At 43.8% G+C, this 24866-nt stretch overlaps 1 protein-coding gene across 2 annotated transcripts in view; it reads right to left on the bottom strand.

Moving 5' to 3' along the window:
* The window catches only part of VPS13D (vacuolar protein sorting 13 homolog D), a 2754556-nt gene that overhangs the window by 1679219 nt on the left and 1050471 nt on the right, over positions 1-24866 (bottom strand). For both annotated transcript variants that reach the window (XM_086921894.1, XM_086921893.1), the window contains exon 33: positions 4693-4848. In XM_086921894.1, the coding sequence (XP_086778020.1) occupies positions 4693-4848 (156 nt within the window). The remainder of the gene's footprint in view (positions 1-4692; positions 4849-24866) is intronic.

The raw sequence follows: 24866 nt of genomic DNA on the forward strand, positions 1-24866 counted from the left end.
TAGCCGAGGGCAGGGTGAGGGACCAGTACAACTACCAGGGAATCAACGAGATCTCTATGTGGATGTGTCCATAGCAGGGTCCACAAACAAGTTCCTGGTGGATACTGGGGCCACCATAGTTCTGTCTCCAAAGATATGGTTACCGGGGCACCCCTGTCTGGTCATAATTACGTTTTGGTGGGTTTTTCTGGAACATGGGTCGTCAGCTCCATCTCTCGCCCCTTGCCCCTGACAATAGGTCAGTTCACAGTTGAACGCCCTTATTTTTGACTTCTAATTGTGGCGAGAACATGTTAGGGTTAGATATGTTAAAAAAATTACATGCTAGAATATATTGTTACCCCGATGGAGTGTACATTACCATGGGTCCTGATGTATTAACAGACAGTGTCTGTCTAAAGATTTCCCACTACCCTCAGAATTTGACTCTGTGCCACCTACCTAGTGGGCGTCTGGTAATACTGATGTGGGTGTGTTACAGATACCCCCAGTCTCTACTCAGGTTAAGGAAAATGCCATTCTCCCTCCCATTCCCCATTATAAAATACCCAAAGATGGTGAACAGGCTCTGCTTAAAATACATGATCTGATTCAAAAGGGAGTTGTAGAAGAAACACACTGTAACATTTGTAATAGTGCCATTTTGCCGGTACTCAAAAGATCGCCCTCATTCCTCTTTTGATACCGCTGCTGTATATAGTTTTTTTATTGATTTGTGTGAGGTTCATAAAATAGTAGTTCCTCAGTTTCCAGTGGTTCATGACATCACAATGCTCCTCACTATGATACCCCCTAATACGAAATATATCTCAGTCATTGATTTGAAAAATGCATTCTTCAGCATACCCATCCATGAAGATAGTAGACACCTCTTTGGATTCTCAGGCTGGTAAATGTTTTCACTTCTGTAGAGCACCACAGGGGTATACAGAGAGTTCCAGCATTTACAGTCAGGCATTTCCCTGACGGCATTGTGATGTTATAGTATGTGGATGATCTTCTGACACTGAACAGGGTTGTAAAGACAGCACGTTAGCATTGCTTTTGCATCTGGCCAATCATGAACACAGTCTCTCTCTCTCTCTCTCTCTCTCTCCAAGTTTCAGTACTGTCAACAGAAGGTCCCCTATTTAGGTCACCTCCTGTCGAAGGAGGGTAGAAGGCTGACACCAGAACGCATTTCTACTATAGATAAAATGCCACTCCCAAAAACTTAGAAGGACGTACATGCCTTCATAGATATTACTTCTTACTATCACCAGTGGATTCCTAAATACTTTCTGTTGAGTAAACCTTTGCTTGCATTAACAATAAAAAATGTATGTGAACCTTTGTCTTGGACACTTGACTGCCAGCAGTCTTTTGAAGAGTTAAAAGCTGCATTGTGTTCCGCCCCAGTACTAGGGACACCAGACTATGAGTAACCCTTTGTATTATATGTGCATGAAGCGGCTGGTTGTGCTTTATCTGTTCCGTGCCAATGTTTTGGAGAAAAAGAGAGACCTTGCGCTTATTTCTCTGCCATTCCTGATCCATTCTCTAAAGATCTTCCGAGTTGCCTGAGGGTGGTCGCTGCCATGGCCACTTCTATCACATAATCGGCTGGCCTAGTACTGAATACCAATCTTACAGTCATGGTACCCCATGCTGTAGACAGACTTTTGAACAAATCAAGGACACAGCATCTCACCAGTGCATGTCTTACTGGCTATGAGTTAACATTGTCTGCTAAACATATAACCATACAAAGATGTGTCACTCTGAATCCAGCCATGTTAATACCCCTCCCTTCGGAACATGACCAACCTGATATCATTGATTGCATTTTTTGGACAGAGGAGGGGACGAAAGGACGGGTAGACCTGACTGATGTTCCCTTATCTGATCCTGGAGGTGAACTATATGTCGATGTCTCTTGTTTCAAAATACCAGATGGCACCACCACTGCAGCCTATGCTATCACCACACTACACACTATAGTAGAGACGGCACGCGTGCCATACCAGTTAGCTCAAGTAGCAGAAGTGGTTGCTCTCATTTGAGCCTGTGAGCTTAGTGAAGGATTAACGTTGAATATCTATACTGACAGCCAGTATGCCTTTGGAGTTGAACATAATGTTGTCCGTCTTTGGGCAGAGAGAGGGTTCCTTACTCCACATGGTACTAAGATACAGCATGGACATCTGATATCACGATTGTTATCTGCACTTGTGCTCCCTAAACAAATGGCCATAGCGAAGTGTAGTGCCCACAAGATAGTGACTGATGATATAGGAAGAGGAAATGCGCTTGCAGACCAGATAGCTAAGGAAACAGCTCAGACAAAAAATGAAATGCATGTTTGTAGCAGGTCCATCTAGGTGGGTCCCGGAAAATGCCATGTTTGAAAATACAGTTGAAAGAGTTAAGGAAATACAGTGAGGCCACCTTAGAGGAATTGGCCATATAGAAAGAACGTACTGTGCGACTGAATGATGAAGGACGCTGGATTGATTTGTCAGGAAAGCAAAGATGGATGTAACCAAATGCATATGTTCTACCAGTGGTTACCATGACATATTAGCGCAAAAGGGATTTGTAAATTGTTGACCCCAGTTTGGAAGAATGACAACATTTTCAAAACAGCTGAACACTTGGTGAAGACTTGCATGATTTGTTTGATGCACAATCCAGGGAAAGGTACACCTACATCCTCTGGGAATTTTGCCGCTCCAGAATTACCCTTTGAGGTCCTCCAGATGGACTTCATTGAGTTAGAATGATGTAACAATTTGAAGTACGTATAAGTGGTTGTGTGCACAGTAAGTGGGTTGAGGCTTACCCAGTCAAAGACAATACGGCTACTACAACTGCAAAAGTGCTCCTAAAGGAACTCTTTCCGTGGTTCGGAATGCCAAGGTTATCTGGTCAGACAACGGCTCTCATTTCAATGGAAACGTGATAAGGTCTGTGAGGGTCGGCATATCAAATAGAAGTTCCATGCAGCCAACTACCCACAGTCGGCTGGCTTGATGGAACTCTATAATGGGGTCCTCAAAGGAAGTTAGCAAAGATTCTAGAATTTACAGAGTTAAAATGGCTTGATGCCCTTCCCTTAGCACTGCTATCCGTTAGAACAACAGCACACTCCAAGACAGGATTCTCTCCCCATGAGGTTGTGTTTTGACACCCAGCAAATGTATGGGGAGTCCCTAGACCAAGAAAGTTATCTGAACTAGAGTATCAAATATTAACTAATTACCTAGAACAGTTAACCAAAGGTCTATGCTGTAACCACCAACAGGTCAAAGATTCCTTGCCTCCTAAGCCCCAAGGCCCAGGCCATTGCATCAAGAAGGGTGACTTCATCCTCATCCCGAATTTTCTGAGAAAAAGGAGCCTTGAGCCTCTCTGGAAGGGTCCTGAGCCAGTACTCTTGTCCACCCAAACAGCTGTGAAGGTTGCTGGCAGGAAGACTTGGATACATGCCAGCCATTGCAAGAGGATACCTTTGCCTTTGCCCTACGACCAGTGGGTAAAGGTAATTGGAATTGGTCTTTCCTTGGCGACTGGGGTTGGATACTGAAAGAAATTATTTAGTTTGTGGAAATCCCGATATTCTGTTGCATCCTCATTCAATGTCTTCCTTTGATATGCACTTCATGTTCCTCTATTTGTGCATCACTTAGACCACCTCCAATATCAATCCATGAGCAAAATAAGCAATTGATGTAGCAGGAAGAGATGAAGGCTATGATGCTAATGGACACCGGGGTTCTTGCAGATGATGATATGTTCTCAGCAAGTTCCCCCTGTAATGTATCAACCTTCCAATGCTATTATTGACATCTCCTCTCTTGTTGCACCTGCACCTTTACCATAAGTTCCAATAAATGTTTTTGCTGTAACTCATTATGATAGCATGGAAAATGTATATGATGATGCTCGCACTGTAACTGTATTTGTGCTGTACCTGTATTTGTGCATGTGACGCTATAAAATGATGAGTAGTGAAGGCTTTAGCAAATCCTAAAAGGAGGGTTTGTTAAACTGAAATTGCTTTTATTAAATGTGTTAACATTAGCTTCGCCATTTTAGATGTTTCAGCTGCACCATTTTAGATACTCCGTCCATTTCATCTCCTGTCTCTATCTTAGGTTTGCAAAGCAAATTTGTAAGTTTATTTTTAATGCAGGTGGCTTGGTTTCTGGGAAATGTGTGCGTGAGACCTGTAACGTCCCGGAAAGTTCTTATCACTCTGACCTTATCTTGTTTTTGTAAATTTCTGTTGCGTGCAGCATTTCAGTTACGCAGAGCATATGGGTGGGGAGGAATGTCTGGGCTTGTTTTTGCATAAACAGTTGTATCCGGTTGATCTTAACTCTGAGTGCCACGTATCCTGTCTTTGTCCTGCAAACGTATAGGAAGCCTTCGGCAATGTCCGATGGTCGTGCACTCTGGCACACATTCTATCTGAGACTGTGTAGGCTTGCGCCACTTCGAAGTGCTAAATAAATACTGCCTGTGTATATTCTCCGACTGGTACGTGAGTGGTGAATTTGATACGAGAGGGAGGAGAGTCGTATTTTGACCACACAAACATCAACTAAAATTAGAGAAAAAATCTACAGGTACTATAAAACTATCAAGATTTGCTGAGGGACAATATAACAAATGAAAGTCACTCACAACTAAAGTGCAGTGCAATATTACCTCAAGTAAAGGAGGGAAATCTTCACTGTTAAATGCATCCATGAGCCCAGAACTGCTTTTGTAGGAAGAATTCCCTACAAGATCCACTTGAACATGCACAGGATCAATGATGGACAGAGCAGTATCTTGTTCATTTCCAAGCCGACATGAAAAGACCTAAATTAGCAGAGATAAAAATAAATTATTCTTAAACTCCTTCAATGAAACATGACGGTGAGATAGCTGGCTTACAGTACAATAACATAAAAAAAAAAGTCCTCCCTGGAGTAAATGAAGAAGCAACAAAACATAAGAGGCAAAAAAAATTTATGAAAAACTAAATTGGAAAGGAGAAATATGTGGAAAGTATAAGTACTAGCTTTGTGCTAGTACACCATAGAATGTATTATTTACTCAAAATAGTAATTTAATTATATCAATGGACATGTGATATAGAAGCAATCACATTCGACATTCTGTAGATCCACCAGATAAGCATCACATGTAAACTCCCAACTATGGAATAATACACATTAATCATAAAAGAGACTGGTACCATTTCAGACAGTGTTATTGTTTTTGGCGTGCTTCTTTCGCACCTCTCCTCATAGCATCCTTTATGGTCATCAACAGCTATTTTTGCTAAGTTTCACCCTCCTACTAAAGAAAGCGGGGTCAGAAATTGGTTACCTGAATCAAAGAGACACAGATGAGGTGAATCTATACTGCTAATTTGCACATCAAATCCAACAAGGTAGATATGATTACAGTTTTCCTTTATAATACTTCTTTCAGAGCAAGGCTTGCCAAAGCCAATAGGTCTCCCCTATGCCACCTATTGACTTTGCCAAATGTTTTAGAAATGCTGTACATTCCTGATGCTGTGCAGCACTGCTACAGAGGAAACCAAAAAAGAAAAAAAAGCTATATCGCAGCCATACACGCTTTTTGTAGGTGTGCGTACCACACATTTGTGAATATACAAGAATAGTGTGAAACGTTTTAAAAACATTTTTTTAAGTGGATTGGGGGAGAAACACGGAGGGTAGTGGAGGAAGCAATACATAGGGTGGCGGAAGTGACGCAAAAGGCGGGGCAGAAGTACAAGTTCATGTCCCAGAGACAGCAACATGGAGTGCAGGAGAAAGGGAGAGAAGCACATGGGCAAGAGAGAGCAAAATGGAGTGGGAGGAGGAGCACAAAGGCGAGAAAGCAGGGGAACACACAAGGGGTAAGTGCAACACAGAGGGTGCTGAGGTAAAGACATATCGGCGAGAGGGAGCAACAGAAAGTGCAGCGAAGGGTGGAAGAGAAATATACAAGGGAGACAGCTGTAAAAAACATGCATTCTCATTGAGTGCTTAAGAAAAAAGAAAAAACAGGGCCTGAACAGTAAGCAGTGGAAGAGCACAAGTAATGATGCCATGCTTCAGGGGTGGTAAAAGCATAAGAAGAGGAAGGAAAGCCCACACAATCTAATGAACAAAATGCAAGTAAATGAGCCTGACAACTAATGGCATGCAATGGTCAGGATATAAGCTCAAGTCCGGTCTTTTCATTAAAAGAAATCTTCCGCTGGTCGGTACGCGAGACATAAAAATGTAATGCACTGAAAAGCCAAATTTTAGATATTTACGTTAAAGACCGGATGTCCATAAGTGATGTAAATAAAAGCAATGAAAATCAAAATTCATGAAGTCCAGGCCCTGAACCAGTGTCTTGCGCAAAGCAGCAGTTGCATACAGTCTTTGAAAGTGGTCAGGTGTAAAAACTCACCTGAACCACACATTGCAAATTACAAAGTTTGACTTCTGAACTACTATTCAGGGGCGTCGCTCCTTGCAAAAAAGGTTTCAAAAGTATCTCCAAATAGTGTGAAAGCTACTGCCAATTCCTCCAATAAAATGCCCTCCACAACACCAGACTGGATCCAAAAATGTCTAGCTGAATCTTTGGACATCCTCACCAAGGATGAGAATGCAAAGGACAGAGCCAAAATTAAAAAAAACACATGAAAATAAATAAAAAACTACAAAGAGACATCCCCAGGAAGTAACGTAGATGGTCCACAACCTGTGGAAAACGTCACTGCTATCAGAAATAACATTACCCACGGTAATAAACTTTGTCTTCTAATGGACTGTTGTTCCAGCTGACTACTTATGTGAAACACTCTATCAGCATCAATCAAGGAAGGGGCAGAGGGTTGGCCCCCTCCATCTATACCAGGAAGCAATGAGCAGTGCTTTCCCAAACAGAGTGCATTCCGTCCTGCTGATCCAGTGATTTTAACGAAAAGATTGTACATAGGTTGCTGATTAAGAGATGAAGTGGACCAGGACAGACTGCAGAAAAGTAGAGGTAGCCACTTTGTTTCTCACTGAATGAGTATGTAAACCCTATGGAGGGTGTCTGCCTGCTAATTCGTAACAACGTTGCTTAATGCCTAGAGGAGTTTATGTACTGACAATCTGCCTTTGAATATCTACTCTGCAATGGGTGGCTGTAAAGGCTGAGCACCTGTGAAGGGTCCAATTTGTGCATTCCTTCCTTATCTTGGGAAGGGTGAAGCAGTGAACAGAAAGAACTGTGGATATCAGTTGAGTGAAATGAAATTCAAACTATACATTCGGCACAAAGGAGGGCCTAATCATTAGTGTAACCTCATCTTTAGTGGAAATGGTGCTAGGAGGGCAGGACAAGGTGGCTAGAGCTGCTCAATTAATTACTATTAGGAAGGTTGTTTCCAAAGGAACCGGTTGTTTATCTTTGTTAACCTTCTTTTTGATGTATGATTTAGCTCCAACAGATTTCTTACGGTCTCCACCCTCCCAGATGCAGACTGGGTCAAGAAAAGTTGCATTCATTAACATCTGACCTGCACCTAGGGGGCACAGCATGATGTTATCAAACCTGCAAGGACCTTCCTTTATGACAGCAAGCCCGCCATTAAAGGAGCACCTATGCACCAGTGATGTTAGTTCTACTTTAGTTTAGGTGCCCATACTGAGGCCAAGATGCAGTAGATAAAGACATCAAAAACGTAACAACATAAAAACGAAACCCCAATCCAAGAGAGGGGAAGCAGGAGGGCTGTAAGAAATATGCAGGAGCTGGGCTATCCATCAGACAGAATGCTGCCAAATGTAAGTAACTTGTTCTTCTAATGGATGAAGACTCATGGAGACACCTTGGATGAACCAGTCCCATATCATAACTCCAGTTGTGATTGGAGGAAATGCACCAAGCCACACAAGAAACGGATGGATAATAGTCCTTCGAAAAAGGGAAGCATCTCTTCTCACCATGTCCAAGCAATATTTCCTTACAAAGGAATGTACAGAGGACCAAGTAGTCGCCTTGCATATCCTCTACACAGGCTCCCCTCTAAACGGTGCAGAAGTAGCAACACCTTTTGAAGAGGGAGCTCTGAAACACTCAGCAGGGACCCTGCCAGCAAGCTCAAACAGGATGTGATCGCTAAGCAAAACCTACCTAACTTGCTACGTCATAAGCAAAGAAAAAAATTAACAACCCAGATTATCCTGGTACTATCAACATAATGGCTAGTCACCCTTCTTGGATCCAACCTATACATATGCTCTTCCTTCTCTGAAGGATGAGCAGGAGGAAAAAACGATGGCAAAGAGATGAACTTACTGACACGACTCTCAGTAGTGACCTTTGGTAATCAGTGGCTGAGATGAATTCAAGCATTCCATTCATCATCTTTTTAGGTCGAGCGTAGCGAAGGACCTATTGTCTGCGTGTTCGGAGGAATCTGAGACAGCGTTCGGGCACGCGCCTCTGCTGTCTCAGATTCCTCCTCGAGGGCACGCACGGCGCCGTGCACATCCCCTGCCTCCCATTCACAGCCAAACTCACGCATGCGCACACACATTCCCATGCGCACACACTCACCCCCCCCAGGCATACACACACACACACAGGCAGGCACGCACACAAACACACACACACACACACGCACCCCCCTCCCCCACCACTCACGGGCTCACGCGTACACACACGCACGCACACACAGACACACATATCCCTCCTCCACTCACCGTGCTCTTTTGTCACGTCGCCTCGCTGCGTTCCTTTTCTCTGGCACATCTCCACACGCGGGGCACTTCTCTGGATTTTCACGCTACCGCGGGGCTCTCCCTCCATGATGGGAGCCCCGCATCAACGCGCAACACCGGCCTCTTCCGGCCGCGTCACAGGCCCCGCCCATGTCACGGGCAAGGATGCCTGACTTCCTCGTTTTGCCCCCGCCGGCAACTCTGCTTCATCAAAGCGTGCAGCAACCTAGACCGGTAACTTGTGATTGCGGGCAAATTACTTGTTTTCTTCAAAGCTGTCTGGGTTTCATTTCCCGATCTTCTGCTGTCTCGAAACACGTTTTTCATAACCCGCAATGTTAAGGCGGGTGCTACGTGATTTGTTGCTAATTAATGTGAAGGTTAACACAAGCGCTTGCTGTTGACAATGACACGCTGTATATATAAACTCTGCGTTCGTACACAGAACATAAACATGAGAACATCGTCTACAAATGCAAGCACTTATGTGGACTGACTGGCCCCTTTCTTTCTGAGCTTGTCCCAGCCGCATGCGGCTAAGAAGCGGCGGCGCTGCCCTCCCCAGCCTCGCATTGCCAGGGGAGGAAGAGCAGACTGAGTGGCTTCTGCATCGGGGTCACATGAGACCCTCAGCTGCTGAGGGAGCACCTCTGTTTCTTGCGCGCGGTTTCTAAGGGAAGCTGTCTCGAGGTTGCCTTGATTCCTCCCAACTACAGTTGCAGCAAGAGAGTGCAGATGTAAGGAAACCCCTATGAGGCTTCCGTAGAGTAGAGGTGAGCTTGTCAGGAAGGCTGTATTAGGTCACCGCGAGGGATGGAACAATATCTTTCTTCACCTGGGGCTGCTAATGAGCACAGCCTCCTGTCATCCCCAAGACAACACAGGCAGCATTTGTGAATGAAACAGAACGCTTGCCGGGGTGAACTCTGACGTCAGTCAAAGAAGAGCCCGAGCACCTCAAGGAGCCTAATGGAAAATGCAAGTCCCCTGGCGAGTCAGCAGCAATTACTTACAACTTAGCCTAACACGACAAGGAGTTAGGTGCACTGTAAAAAAATCCAGCTGCATTATTGAAAGAAAAGCATCGCTAGCACAGTGCGAGCATTCCGGTGCTGTCGGACCTCAACAATGCGCTCTGTCCTCCTTGGAGCGTTTGACATGCGAGCGGCAGGATCAGTGAAACTTTCAGTGCCCAAACCCTTTGGAATTAGATTACAAAATGTGCATTGTTATGAAGGCAAGATCTGGCTCTACTAGCTCCTTGAGGTCGACAGATGGCGCTTGGTAAGTCCCTCTTACATACATTCAGTTAGTTTTGTGGCTTGTATTATTATTTCTTTTGAATTGAGCAAATAATGGAACTGGCGAACAGAGAGATAAGGTGACATGCCCAGTATCACACTATTTTGTGAAGAAAGGATATTAGGGTGAGAGTTTGGTGCAGCTTTTCTGTGTGAGGCTCTGCCCTATTTTCATGGCACAGAGTGTTTGTAGCTCCAGAGTGTGCTTTGGCACCGCTTTGTAGGTCTCGCCTACGGCATTGCTTTAGCAATGCTTGTTTAGTCTGACACATATTGGAATGTACATGAACGACGTAGATACGCATTTGACTCGGAGAAACATTGCTTTTAAAGTCTGGCTTCAAGGACAAAGCGCCACCCCTGCTATTTTCTTCTCACCTTGACACTGCATGGCATACCAGTGTTCTTTGCAATGTCCTCTGCTCACATTCAGATGTCTAGAACCGCGGGTGCCTGGAGGCATTCGGATTTGAATTGACGATAATAAAAACACACGAAATGGCAAAATGTGGGGGCTTAAAAGTGAAACTTCATTGCTGTGCAGAAGGAAAGAGTTCAGTGTGAATGTAAGCACTTGGTTAAAAATAAAAAATAAAATAAAAAAGTACGATAATAAATGTCCGTGGTACAGCGATATTGTCGTGTCACATCATTTTAATGCTGTGTTCCTGCAGGGACCTTCTAGTAGGCTTAGCTGCACTGTTTTAAGACTGCCACTTTTACCTTGCACGTTCTTGTACCATTTAGGACAGTGTTGAAATGTACCAGTGCACTGGTAGGGTCTGGATGGCACAGATAACATATAGCTTTTTCTTAAACATGTTTAAAGAGTTATTTCATAGCGTACACTCTTTTTATCTGTTATATTTGCTGTTTACACGTTCTCTTATCATGATTAATAAATACATTCATTCATTCGTGTACACCGTGACAACAAATAGCTACAGTGCCTCTGTGTAAGGTATAGCTACATTCCTACGGGGGCACATTCATGAGAGGCCGGGGCTGAATTCCAGTGCAGGCCAGAACGTGTCTCTTTTCTGTAAGAATTCATTGGAAAAAGTTTGCATCTGCAGAATGCTAATTCAACGAAAAGCATGCAACACGGTTTGATGCGAATAAAAGCTTGTCTATTTTTGCAGTCGTGGTTGTGCTTGGCTGTAAAAGACGCCAGCTTTTGGGAATGTACAAAGAAAACATGCAGTATAGTACAATATATAGCGTTTTCATCCACAGGCAAGGTTATTATTCTGTCATCCATTCAATCTTTCGTTCATCATTCAATCTTTCACCATTTCATCCATCCACCCATTCAAGCATTCATTACCTATGCATGCATCCATCCTTTCACTTACCCATCCATCGGAAAACAAAAAAACACAACTGCGTATTTTGAGTCTGAAATTCAATTTAATGTAAACAATGTCATATTTGAAAAAATGTCTAGGTATTCACCTTGAGCACAAACAGCGGTAGAATGTCCATTCATTGGGCGCGGTGGCTCGCCAAACTCTTTACATAACTTTTCTAGTCTGCGACATTTGAGTCCTAGCTGTCATTAAACAGAGCATACTTGTGTTGTGCTCCTCCATTGCAGGTGCGTGAACTATATACATCATGCGCAATGACTGCCAGCATCCAGTGCTTGTTTTAAAATGGATTTCGCATTGACGGACTAGCTGTCAAGTGGAATTATTTTGTTTTGGAAGTGCATTTCGTGGTGTGTCCCTCTTACATACATTCAGTTAGTTTTGTGGCTTGTATTATTATTTCTTTTGAATTGAGCAAATAATGGAACTGGCGAACAGAGAGATAAGGTGACATGCCCAGTATCACACTATTTTGTGAAGAAAGGATATTAGGGTGAGAGTTTGGTGCAGCTTTTCTGTGTGAGGCTCTGCCCTTTTTTCATGGCACAGAGTGTTTGTAGCTCCAGAGTGTGCTTTGGCACCGCTTTTTAGGTCTCGCCTACGGCATTGCTTTAGCAATACTTGTTTAGTCTGACACATATTGGAATGTACATGAACGACGTAGATACGCATTTGACTCGGAGAAACATTGCTTTTAAAGTCTGGCTTCAAGGACAAAGCGCCACCCCTGCTATTTTCTTCTCACCTTGACAATGCATGGCATACCAGTGTTCTTTGCAATGTCCTCTGCTCACATTCAGATTTCTAGAACCGCGGGTGCCTGGAGGCATTCGGATTTGAATTGACGATAATAAAAACACACGAAATGGCAAAATGTGGGGGCTTAAAAGTGAAACTTCATTGCTGTGCAGAAGGAAAGAGTTCAGTGTGAATGTAAGCACTTGGTTAAAAATAAAAAATAAAGTAAAAAGTACGATAATAAATGTCCGTGGTACAGCGATATTGTCGTGTCACATCATTTTAATGCTGTGTTCCTGCAGGGACCTTCTAGTAGGCTTAGCTGCACTGTTTTAAGACTGCCACTTTTACCTTGCACGTTCTTGTACCATTTAGGACAGTGTTGAAATGTACCAGTGCACTGGTAGGGTCTGGATGGCACAGATAACATATAGCTTTTTCTTAAACATGTTTAAAGAGTTATTTCATAGCGTACACTCTGTTTATCTGTTATATTTGCTGTTTACACGTTCTCTTATCATGATTAATAAATATATTCATTCATTCGTGTACACCGTGACAACAAATAGCTACAGTGCCTCTGTGTAAGGTATAGCTACATTCCTACGGGGGCACATTCATGAGAGGCCGGGGCTGAATTCCAGTGCAGGCCAGAACGTGTCTCTTTTCTGTAAGAATTCATTGGAAAAAGTTTGCATTTGCAGAATGCTAATTCAACGAAAGCATGCAACACGGTTTGATGCGAATAAAAGCTTGTCTATTTTTGCAGTCGTGGTTGTGCTTGGCTGTAAAAGACGCCAGCTTTTGGGAATGTACAAAGAAAACATGCAGTATAGTACAATATATAGCGTTTTCATCCACAGGCAAGGTTATTATTCTGTCATCCATTCAATCTTTCGTTCATCATTCAATCTTTCACCATTTCATCCATCCACCCATTCAAGCATTCATTACCTATGCATGCATCCATCCTTTCACTTACCCATCCATCGGAAAACAAAAAACACAACTGCGTATTTTGAGTCTGAAATTCAATTTAATGTAAACAATGTCATATTTGAAAAAATGTCTAGGTATTCACCTTGAGCACAAACAGCGGTAGAATGTCCATTCATTGGGCGCGGTGGCTCGCCAAACTTTACATAACTTTTCTAGCCTGCGACATTTGAGTCCTAGCTGTCATTAAACAGAGCATACTTGTGTTGTGCTCCTCCATTGCAGGTGCGTGAACTATATACATCATGCGCAATGACTGCCTGCATCCAGTGCTTGTTTTAAAATGGATTTCGCATTGACGGACTAGCTGTCAAGTGGAATTATTTTGTTTTGGAAGTGCATTTCGTGGTGTGTGCTGACCATAATCAACAAGTGCAGTTTTCTCTGACAAGTAGAGGCCTTTAAACTGCACACCCCAAAGAGACAGCTCAGATCTACAAACATTTGCATGCTCTCAGTCCCTCGAACCAAAACAGTGACCTGGGGAGACAGGCGTTTCATGGTAGCAACACCCAAGCTATGGAACACCCTCTGATCATTAAAACCGCCCCCAACCTGGTAGGTTTCCGTAAGCTCCTTAAAACCTGGTTATTTGACCAGTAAGCTGGTGGGCATCGGTCCTTATCTGAGTAATCATATGCGCCGAGACACCCACGGGTAATTGTCGCGCAATAAAAATCTCAAATAAATAAAAATAAAATAAATAAATAAAGTATTGCATACATGTGCAAACCCTGCAAGAAAAACATAGAAGAAACCCAGTCCCACGTTGTGACCGAATTTATATCAGAACAAAACAATACGTTTTGTAGAAAAAAACATAACATTAGTGCATATCCGTTCGAAGTGGCCACCTCTCCCACAAAATAATACTGTCAGTGCATACTTCCACCTCAGGCATACACACCAACAGCCATCAGTGCACGCTTTCACCAGGCAAACACCACAGTCAGTGCACGCTTCCACCAGGCATACACACCACCAGCCATCAGTGCACGTTTCCAACAGGCACACACACATCACCAGCCACCAGTGCACGTTTCCACCAGGCATACACACCACTAGCCATTAGTGCACGCTTCCTCTAGACACACACATCACCAGTTATCATCAGTCAGTGCATGCTTCCATCATGCACACACACTACTAGCTGTCTGTGCACACTTTCATCAGAAACACACCACCAGCCGTCAGTGCACACTTTCACCAGGCAGACACACACCGCCAGCTGTCAGTGCACGTTTTAACAGGCACACTCCTCCAGCCGTCAGTGCACACTTTCACCAGGCAACCACAACACCAGCTATAATTGCATGCTTTCACCAGGCACCCACACAACCATTTGTCAGTGCACACTTCCACCAGGCATACACACCACCAGCCATCAGTGCAAGCTTCTAGCAGGCAGACATACCACCATCCGACCCGCCTAATGGTTGGACAAATATTTTTTTTATGTATTGTCTTTTATACACTTTTGTTAGGCTGATCTATTTTAGTACACATTATGCTGCAATCTAGCGTTCATTAGTTTTATTCTGGCACACCTCTACCCCAAAGCCTCTCACTGAAAGGTGTGAACTTTAGCAATGTAGCAATGCCACGCTCACGAATGCCTAACAGTGCAACCACACACACAACCACACATACAACCACACACACAACACACAAACACAACCACACACACACCCACAACCACACATACAAACACACACAACAAACACACACACAACTACACTGAAAACCAAACCGTCAGTGCACACTTTCACCACGCACAGACACCATCACTCATCAGTACACGCTTTCATCTCACACAAACACCAACAGCCATCAGTGCACGCTTTCACCGGAAACAGACACCACCAGCCGTCAGTGCACGCTTCCACCAGGCACACACCATCGCCCTCGCTCTATCTATCCAATCACCACAGCATCACTCAGCACCACCACAGCATCACTCAGGGGCACCACAACATCACTATACTACCACAGCATCACTGAACGCCACAGCATCACTCGTCGCCACCACAGAATCAATCTGTACAACCATTCAACAACAACTGGTTCAAATATGTTCTCTCAATGTTTCAAGCTTTATTACAAATATCACAAAAAGATCTTAATATTTCACTTCTGTTCTTGTATTTTCGTCACAATAAAATACACCGAACATAATCTTCACAAAAGTTATTTACAAAAGTTTAAGCTGTTGCCATTATAAATTACAATACCTTTTATTTAAGTATTAATTATTTAAAAAAATAAAAGCCATTGTTATTTGTAATATCAATACTTCGAAGTCACATACACACAACACATATTGCATTACAAATGCTATAGGTGTCACATTTGCAAAAGTTCAAACTATTGGCATTGTAAATGACAAAGCTATTAATTTCGCTATTTTCAAAACCAACACATAAATAAAAAATGTCATTTACAATACCAAGAGCTCAAACTGTCCTAATGCGAGACCTATTGCATTGCAAATGCTTGTTGTTTTTGCATTTAGCGACCTTTGACAAAACTGAAGATTTTACACTTAATGTAACAATATTCTTAGAGAACGCCGTAAAAGGAGAGGAAGAAGACAAAGTCATTAATTCATTAGCTCTCCTATCATATGTGATCGTAAAAAGAAAAGCTGCCCCAGGAATGAAGGGGCTCAAAAGGAAGGCCATTGCATAAGTAAACGCTGCATTTAAATCCCAATCTGGAAGTATAAAAGGAGTTAGAAAGAATCTATTCTAGAAACATTTCAAGAAACTAGTGACAAGTAACTTAAACAAAGAACACGGATCCATTGAAAAAACAGGCAGAAATCAGTGTCATAATCCCTCATCAAAAAAATTATTGGGGCTTTTCTTGCTAAATTGACAGCATGCTGAAGGATATAAACAGTTTGAGCAGGCAGTGACTCAGCAGAACCGAAGCACCACCAAGTTGCAAAAATCATCCATGTACTAGCGGCCAACAGAACATCTGAAACCACCTTTGGCTAAATATTGAAAGAAGTGCTGATCTTTCAAGTTCTGGGTGTCTGATAATGTGTTCAAGTTGGAATGTAACTAGGCTTCCTTCACCTACTCATTAAAAGCTTAATTTCATTTAAATTTCATTACAAGCTTAATTAAACAAATAATAGAGCCTTGGACGTCTCCTTGCCAGCCAACATTTTAGTGAAGATATGGTTGACTACATTGTGTGAAGCGAGAAATTCAGCATTTCAGCAACTTTTCTTAGTGCTACAAAATACTCCTCTCTCACCACAAAAACGGGGAGCAAATCTCATTGATGAAGTCCAAACCAATGGCATTCTGTAGATCCATTAACACTGCAGAATATGTATAATAATAAGGGAACAAATGATCTGCCTCATTGTCCTCCACCTCATCACTGAAACACTTTAGGACCTAATTAGGAAAGGTCTATTGGTCCTCCGTTCTTCATACGTATTATTGTTTGGACTTACGAAAGTTTAGAAGAAAAAGTTACTTACCTTCTATAACAATCTTTCTGGTGAATACCCTATCAGCCCGTAGACTCTTCACCTGCTGAACATTCCAGACACAAGTCTGGGTCCAGAAACTTTTCATAGCTTTCCCGCCAGGTATGGGGTATTGGCTCCGTCACAGAGCTAAAAACAATGGCAATGTGGTGTTGTTGGAGTAATAATGCACAGACACCTAGGCACTAACCTCAGTTTCTCATCCATTTCTTCCTTCCATGTCCTCACAGACAGATAGGAGGATACCAGTTTTGGATGCACAGTGCAGCAATCTGATGAAAATCATTTTAATGTAATCTATGACCATCCCTCTTAATGGCGAAGTGCCAGAGATCAGTGAGGAATCTGCAGGTAGATAGTGTACCACCAGAAATACAGGTTCCGAAAGTAAGCATTTTTTTCTTCTAATGGATACTTCTACCTGCATATTCCTCATATGTGTTTCCAAATCAGTACCTCCCTAGGTGGTGGGCTCAGCCCAGAAAATCCTGCAGCACTGAACATACAAAATGGTCATCACTTATCACCTCTAGCTTCAGACAGTAGTGTTTGGCAAACGTGTGAAGAAAAGCCTATGTCTTTCTTCCAAGAATTCAGAATCGCACAGTGCTGGTTCGCACGGACAACACAAGGGCGGGACAAGATCCCGGGCTCTTTCAAAAGAAGCTCAGGAAATTTGTAACTGGGCGATTCTCCACAACATTGCTCTTATGGCAGAGCACCTCGCAGGTTCGCTCAATACAACAGCGGATGCGCTGAGTCGCAAAAGATCGATCAATCACGAGTGGGAATTAGACCAGACCATTCTTGAGGAGGTCTTCTCAATTTGGGGAACCCCGACCATAGACCTGTTTGCAACCCCAGAAAACACCAAATGCCAGTTCTACGCAAGCAGGGATCACCATCTGGGGTCGTTGGGGAATGCGCTTTCGATAGCTTGGTGCGGCGCATTTGTCTACGCCTTTCCTCCAATACCCCTAATCCCGAGACTGATCAGGAAACTCAAAGCGGAACCTTGCAAAATGATTTTAATTGCACCAGCGTGGCCCCGACCATTCTGGTACACGGAATTCCTCCTGCTTTCTCAAGATCAACCAGTTCACCTGCAGCCTTTTCCGTCTCTGTTGACAATGTTTCAGGGTCAAGTGCTCCATCCAGATCAGAGCTCACTCCAATTGACAGCGTGGCTTCTGAGTACAGAGAATTCCAGGATTTGAACCTCACTAAGGAGTGTAAGGATATTCTGTCTCAGGCCCGAGCTCCAAGTACAAATAAGACTTACTGGGCGAAATGGATAAGGTTCTGTCTCTGATGTCAGAGGCAGAATCTTCATCCATACACTTCAGCTCCGCATCATATTTTGCCATATATTCTTTCTCTGGCTAAATCAGGTTTGGCTCATTCCTCTGTCAAAGTGCATCTGGCAGCCATCTCTAGATTCAGGCAGACGTCTTCAGGTCTTTCACTTTGGTCTGCGAGGATTATCAAACAATTTCTAAAGGGCCTTTTCAGGGCGTTTCCTTCAGTCCGGCCTCCGCCACCAGTCTGGCAGCTTAATTTGGTTTTGGCTCATCTGATGAGAACCCCGTTTGAGCCCATTCACAGGGCGGATCTTAAATTTCTGTCATGGAAGCTGGCTCTTCTATTAGCCTTAACATCGGCTAGGAGGATTAGTGAGCTCCAAGCGCTCACAATCGTGGAACACTTTCTGCAGTTCAAGAATGATGTTCTGATTCTAAGGACGAATCCAAAAGTCATCCCGAAGGTCCCATCGAATTCCATCTGAATGAGCCTGTGATTTTAAAATATTTTTGTCCCACGACCTACTACACCAGTGGAAAGGTCTTTGCATACTTTGGATGTTCAAAGGTGTCTGAAATTTTATCTGGAACGAACAAAACCATTCAGGAAGTCTTCTCAGCTTTTTGTCTCTTATAGTGCCCCGCGGAAGGGATTTCCGCTTTCAAAGCACAGTATTTCACGTTGGATCTCTAATGCAATTCAGTTTTGCCATCAAGAAGCGGGCAAACCGCTCGCTTGAAAGACGAGTTTGTGCTCATTCAACGAGATCTATTGCATCATCGGTGGCTCTATTCTCAGGAGTCCCTATCAAGGACATCTGTAGAGCAGCTACGTGGAGCAGTACCCACACCTTCACAAAGCACTACTGTTTGTATTCTTCCCTTGAAGAACTTTGTAAAGGTAGGACAAGCAGTCCTAAGAAATCTTTTTCAATGATAATCCCGCCTTCCAGTATTGCACATAGAAGGATAACTATATTGACATGTAATGATATTCATGTAACAAAATGTGCTTTTATGGCTTACTGCTAGCTACTCTGGTACAAAGCATGGGAATATATGAACGTTCCAATACTGGGGCAAGAAAAGTTACTTACCTGTAACTTTGGTTTCCCAGTATTGGTAACTTTCATAGATTCCCATGCGCCCACCCTCCTCCTCTGGGAAAGCTCGGCCTTATTTACTGAGATGGTTGCTGTTTCACAACGGCTACGAAAATCTGAGGCTCTGAGGCTCTCTCAGGAAGGTTCTAAGGGGTAAGGCTCTTCTGATTGGTTGTTGCAAACTTTTTGGTCTCTTTTACAAAAAGAGGTGGATAAGCTACAAAATGAGATGAGGCCTAAGCCTAGTTTTCTCTTTTGTACTTACTGCTATGGTATTTTTTATTTACTGAGGCTTCCATTCCGACGACGGGGGAATGATACAAAGCATGGGAATCTATGAAAGTTCCAATACTGGGGCAATGGGCATTGCTGAGAGTGACTAAGTAGTCCACCTGAGGGAAACCACACAGGGCAAACGTACTGAGCCACCTCCAGATGTAGATGATACTTGAGGTCGGCAAAAGATGCAAGCTCAGCCTATCAGTGCTGGTATTCAGAGAGCTGTACAGATGATTGGCTACTAACTACCTGCATGCTGGTGTGCCCAAGCCAAGGCTCAATGCCTCTTTACAGAGAAAATGAGACCCTACTCCCTTCCCTTGTTGACGTACAGCATCAGGGTCGTATTGTTTGGCAAGATTTGAAAAGACTTACCAGGAAGGGAAGAGAGGGATGAAGGCTTAGAGCACTAACCGAACGGCCCTCAGTTCCAGCCGACTGAAGTGTAGAATCTGAACTTCTGGAGACCAAAGTCCTCTGATGTCCAGCTCCTGTGGAAGAGCACCCCATCCTAGTATGGATACATCTGCCACCCCATGGCCACAGCTGCTGAAGAGTAGTAAAGCATTCCTTGGAAGGAGAAGGTGATCTTCCACCAATGACCAAGTGAGTTTCAAAGCAGTGTTCCAGGATGTACAAAAGTGCCCTTTCTGTATTGTCACCCCCCCAACACTTTTTGTTCCAATGCTGATGGTGATAAAAGTGCACCAGAGCCTGCTGCCCAGGCCCCAATGCCAGTGCTCTCTTTTTAAAACTGATGAGTGAATTGGTAACAGTAACTGGCAAAAGGACTTTAACCCCCTTATAAGTCCTTATTGTATGGAACGAGTGGTACCCAGCACATACGTGTTAAATGAAGCAGTTTGTGCCACACTTGGTGACCCCAGTAAAATGACAGCAGACCTGCCATTGAAGATTGCAGGAGCAGTCCAAACTGCTCAAACTCGACTTTGCCCTCACCATGTGTGGCGAAGTCAACATACTATTTTTTTTTTGTATATGCCGATCACTCATAAGGAAGGCCTACCAAGCCCAAACAGCATGGTGGATTATACTAAAGGGGTGGTCATTTAAGTGCAAGCTTATATGCCTGTATAGTGGCCTTAACCCTTGAAGGCTACTATAATTGATAGAGGTGCGTAGCCTGTATCTACCACAACTCTCTATCAGCAAAACCGTCCACTTCAGCAAATCTCTCATCCTGCAAATATCTATGCATGGATATAACTAGCAAACATAGACCATTATGCAGCCTGCACATCTTTTACCAACCCCCAGGAGAACACCTCCCTCTAATTGAACAAACTATGGAAACCATCTCATCCAACCAGGGCCGACACTGCCCCCAGATCTTCCTTGGTGACTTTAATCTCCATTGGAATGACCTGCACAATCAAGCAGTTAACAGACTCAAAAACTTCCTGACTGACCTTGGCCTGACTCAATTCTGTGACAGCCCCACGCACAACTTAGGCTCGACCCTCGATTTAATCATCTCCAATCCCAACTCCATTCACCTCAAATCTATTCTCCCCTGTGACTGGTCGGACCACCACTATATCACCTTCCACATCCTAGAAAGCTGGAACTCCAAAAGATCTCAACCACAAAAAAAAAACACTGGAAAAGAACACTCCAAAATACAAATGTAAATAAGCTAATATCTTGTTGCAATATCTCCCTTCTCTTCTTGCTAACATGAATGACGTTTACGATCTCACTGAGCACTATCACAACTCCATGTTGTCAACTGCCCCCCTCCAACTAAAAAGAAAACCCATCAAAGACTCAAAACCAAGGTTCAATGATAGCCTAAATGCTGACAGACGCAGCCTGAGATTAGCATAACACCCTTGGAGATCCACTCAATCCACTGGTCTACAAAAAAATGTTAATACTAAAAAGGAGTAGATACTACAAACGTATCAGAACGTCAAAAGCAACCTTCTTCAAATCCCAGATTGAGAAAGCCAAAAACCGCCGGGAAAGGCTGTTTGAGTTGATTAAGCTACAATCCAATAACACTTCTACCCAATCTCCTCTCATCTTCTGCCCCCGCCAAACTGCTTTGCTGTTGCTGACTTCTTCTTAGAAAAGGCATGATCTCTCACCCCCTTCCGACTCCTCCTTACCGTTGCCCTCTCTTACCCTGCCCGGTCTCTCCCCTAAAACAATGCCTCTTGGAGTCAATTCACAACCCTCAATGACACAGCCATCTTCAGCATACTCTCGACCCTTAAACCTTCAAATCACTTCAATGATCCCTGTCCCCCCCCCCCCCCTCAACTTCGTTAAAGAAATGATTGGATCACTAGTCCCGCTCTGGTCCAAGATCATCAATGCTTCTCTTCTTCAAGGTGAGATCCCGGACTGCCTGAAGGAGGGCCTACTTTTCCCTATTCTCAAAAAAACCATGGTGGACCCAGAAGACCTGAATAACTATCGACCAATCACTAATATCCCCACCCTGGCAAAGCTCCTTGAGAATTGTGTACATGAACAACTGCGCAAACACAATGAGCAATTCCAACTCCTTGACCAATTCCAATCGGGCTTCGGTCCTGGCCACAGCACTGAAACAGCCATCACTCATATAGAGGACGATGCTCTAACCTTGCTTGACCAGAATAAATCTTGCCTACTAATACTACTCGATCTCTCATCTGCATTTGACACTGTCGAACATGACAATCTACTTAACCTTTTGGAATGTAGGATGGGGATCTCAGGCACTGTACTAAAATGGTCTGCCTCTTTTCTCAACAACAGAAAGCAGTGAGTCAAATCCAATCAAATTCTATCCAATTCCAGTCCTGCACCCTGGGTGTCCCCTAAGGGTCCTCGCTCTACCCCACGCTCTTCAACCTCTTCATTGAACCACTTACTGTAATCCTCAAAGCTTCTAACATTCAATACCACATGTATGCGGATGACACCCAACTGTACATGAAAATCTCTTTCCCTGAAGATATCAAGTCACTCAACGGAACCCTGCACAAAACCCTAAATTGGCTAACCACCAACCACCTCAAACTAAACACACTTAAAATGGGAATTCCTCCTCATCGCACCCACTAGGCAAACCCCATTGTTGAGAAATATCTAAGAAACCTCACTGCTCTCAACTGCATACCACAAATCATTGATTCCATGAAATCACTGGGAATTGTGCTAGATAAAAACCTAAACATGCAAGACCACATCAGAACATCTACCAAAGGAGGGAACTTCCAACTGAGTTTTCTAAGAAAACTCAAACCGTACCTTCACCAAGAAGACTTCAAATCTGCAGTGCAAACACTAGTCATTTCAAGACTAGAATACGGCAGTGCTACTCTATGCAGGCTACCTAAACTCAGTTTATCCCCCCTCATGGCTCTCTGAATGCTGCGGCTAGACTCATCACTGGTTCCAAGAAAACTAAACACATCTCTCCAGACCTGAAATCACTCAATTAGCTTCAGTTTGAGTCAAGGATCCACTTAGAAATTGTATGTATGATCCACAGGGCAATGCACGTCAACACTCCTCCATACCTAGCAAATAAGCTTGAACAATCTGGCGGCTCCCGGCCCTCAAGGAGCACCAGCACATTGCTGCTCAAGCCTAAGAAATTAAAAAAAATGAAAACTTACACTCGTTCATTCTCTGGTATTGCCCCGAGAATCTGGAACTCCCTACCGGTGGAAACAAGACTGATTTGTTCAACATTTGCCTTTAAAAGGGAAGTGAAAGCTCTTCTAAAGAGCACTGCGCTGAACTAAAAGCTTTTCTCCTTTTGGACTCCACTCTTGTTTCGGCAAATAATCGTCTACCTGGCATATGATATGGACTGTGTACGCCCACTAAAATGTCATGATGTACTTGCTGTATATTTCTCTATTTTTCTCCCACAGCTAATATGTCATTATGTACTTGATGAGTATTTCTCCATTGTTCTCCCACAGCTACTTTCCTATGTCTTCCCTAACCCATATGTAAAGCGCTCTAAAACCCGCTTGGGTCATGTTCGCGCTATACAAAACTTTAAATTAAATAAATAAATAGGCCGTCCATTAGGCCGTTCATAGGATAACATGGGCTGGCACCCGGGCAAACCCGAAGATGGCAGCACCATTATGACAAGCCAAAATATGTAATGTTTGGTATCAAACAAGGTGCATCATCACCCTTGAAATGAATTACGTGTCAATAATCATTTGGCATGCACCCAGGTGGCTACCTGTAGGAAAGCAGAATCTGCTTCTTATGGTTACCTCTACTTTTTGCTTGATGTAATGCTGTTTTTGACTAGTCTGACTGGGATCCTGCTATTCCGGACCGCAGTCTATCTGCTTTCTCCTTAAACTGTAACGTTATGTACATAGGTAAACCCCATATTGGATACTGGGGTACCCTTTGTAAAATGTGGGTCCAAACTAGTATCGATGCCCGGATGGCTGGCGCAAGACGCCTCTTAGTTTCCATTCTGAATAGTTACCAAATAAAGAGACGGGCGCTGGAAGTAGGGACCCAAGAACAGGGTTTATTTCTCATGAGGAGAGCCTGTCATTTCAGACACGAAACAAGGTGTCATCGGGAGGTGCTCTAACAAGTGAGCTGAGAGATCGTCTTTTATACCTTACAGAACACTTTAGCATTACAATCATGACATTGTGCAACACGGAAAAGACATCCCCATAATCCTCGTGTCAATCCTACCCCACATATGTTCACAATAGGGACCCTTGACCTGCTGATAAGAGGGGAGGGTAATCATGCAGCTGAGTGTTCCGCCAACTTTTAGGATGTGTGCGCCTGATCATAGCCCAGGGGGTGGGGTGGCCAGGATCAATAGTGGGTCCTTTGAAGAGGGGTGATTCCATACAATAAGCAGTAAACAGTATCTCCTGGCTTAGGAGATGACCTCAGACATGTGTGGACAGTCAATCGCGGAGGGAGGGTTTACTAACAGAGGGGTTATTCATGAAAGGAGAGGAGGCGCTGGTCAGGCGCGGCCGTAACTCCCAAGGACAGGGTCTTGCGGAAGAAGAAGGTTTATGACTTGCCCGTGTGAGGAGAAGGGAGGGGGAGCCAGGGTGGACACAGGGACAGAGTCGCATAGAGAGAGAGAGATCCTATGACCCGTACATGAGAGAGCGGGGGCAGTCAGGTGCAGCTGGGGAGGGCTATGTCAGCTAAAGCGAAGGATGCCTCTTCAAGAGGGAATGGGGGGGTCTGCGTGGGTCAAGCAGGAGGGTTGCCTTTCAGGGCAGGGTCGCGCAGAGGGAGAGGGTTTCATAATCCCTGCATGTGAGAGAGAGGGAGGGGGGTCCAGATACGCGCAGAAGGGAAGCCGGTGATTCTAATGAGCAGGAAAAAAGGCCAGGGTGCCTAAAATGGCTGTCATGTACATATGGGTGCGGGCTTTTACTGGCAGAGTGATGCGGTCAATATTTCACGATATTCATGGTACTTACAGGGAGAGGAGCGGGAAAAATGGAATAATGAACACTGTTTATGTACATCAATTTC

Source organism: Lissotriton vulgaris, chromosome 5 (assembly GCF_964263255.1).
Source record: "Lissotriton vulgaris chromosome 5, aLisVul1.2, whole genome shotgun sequence".
NCBI lineage: Eukaryota > Metazoa > Chordata > Amphibia > Caudata > Salamandridae > Lissotriton > Lissotriton vulgaris.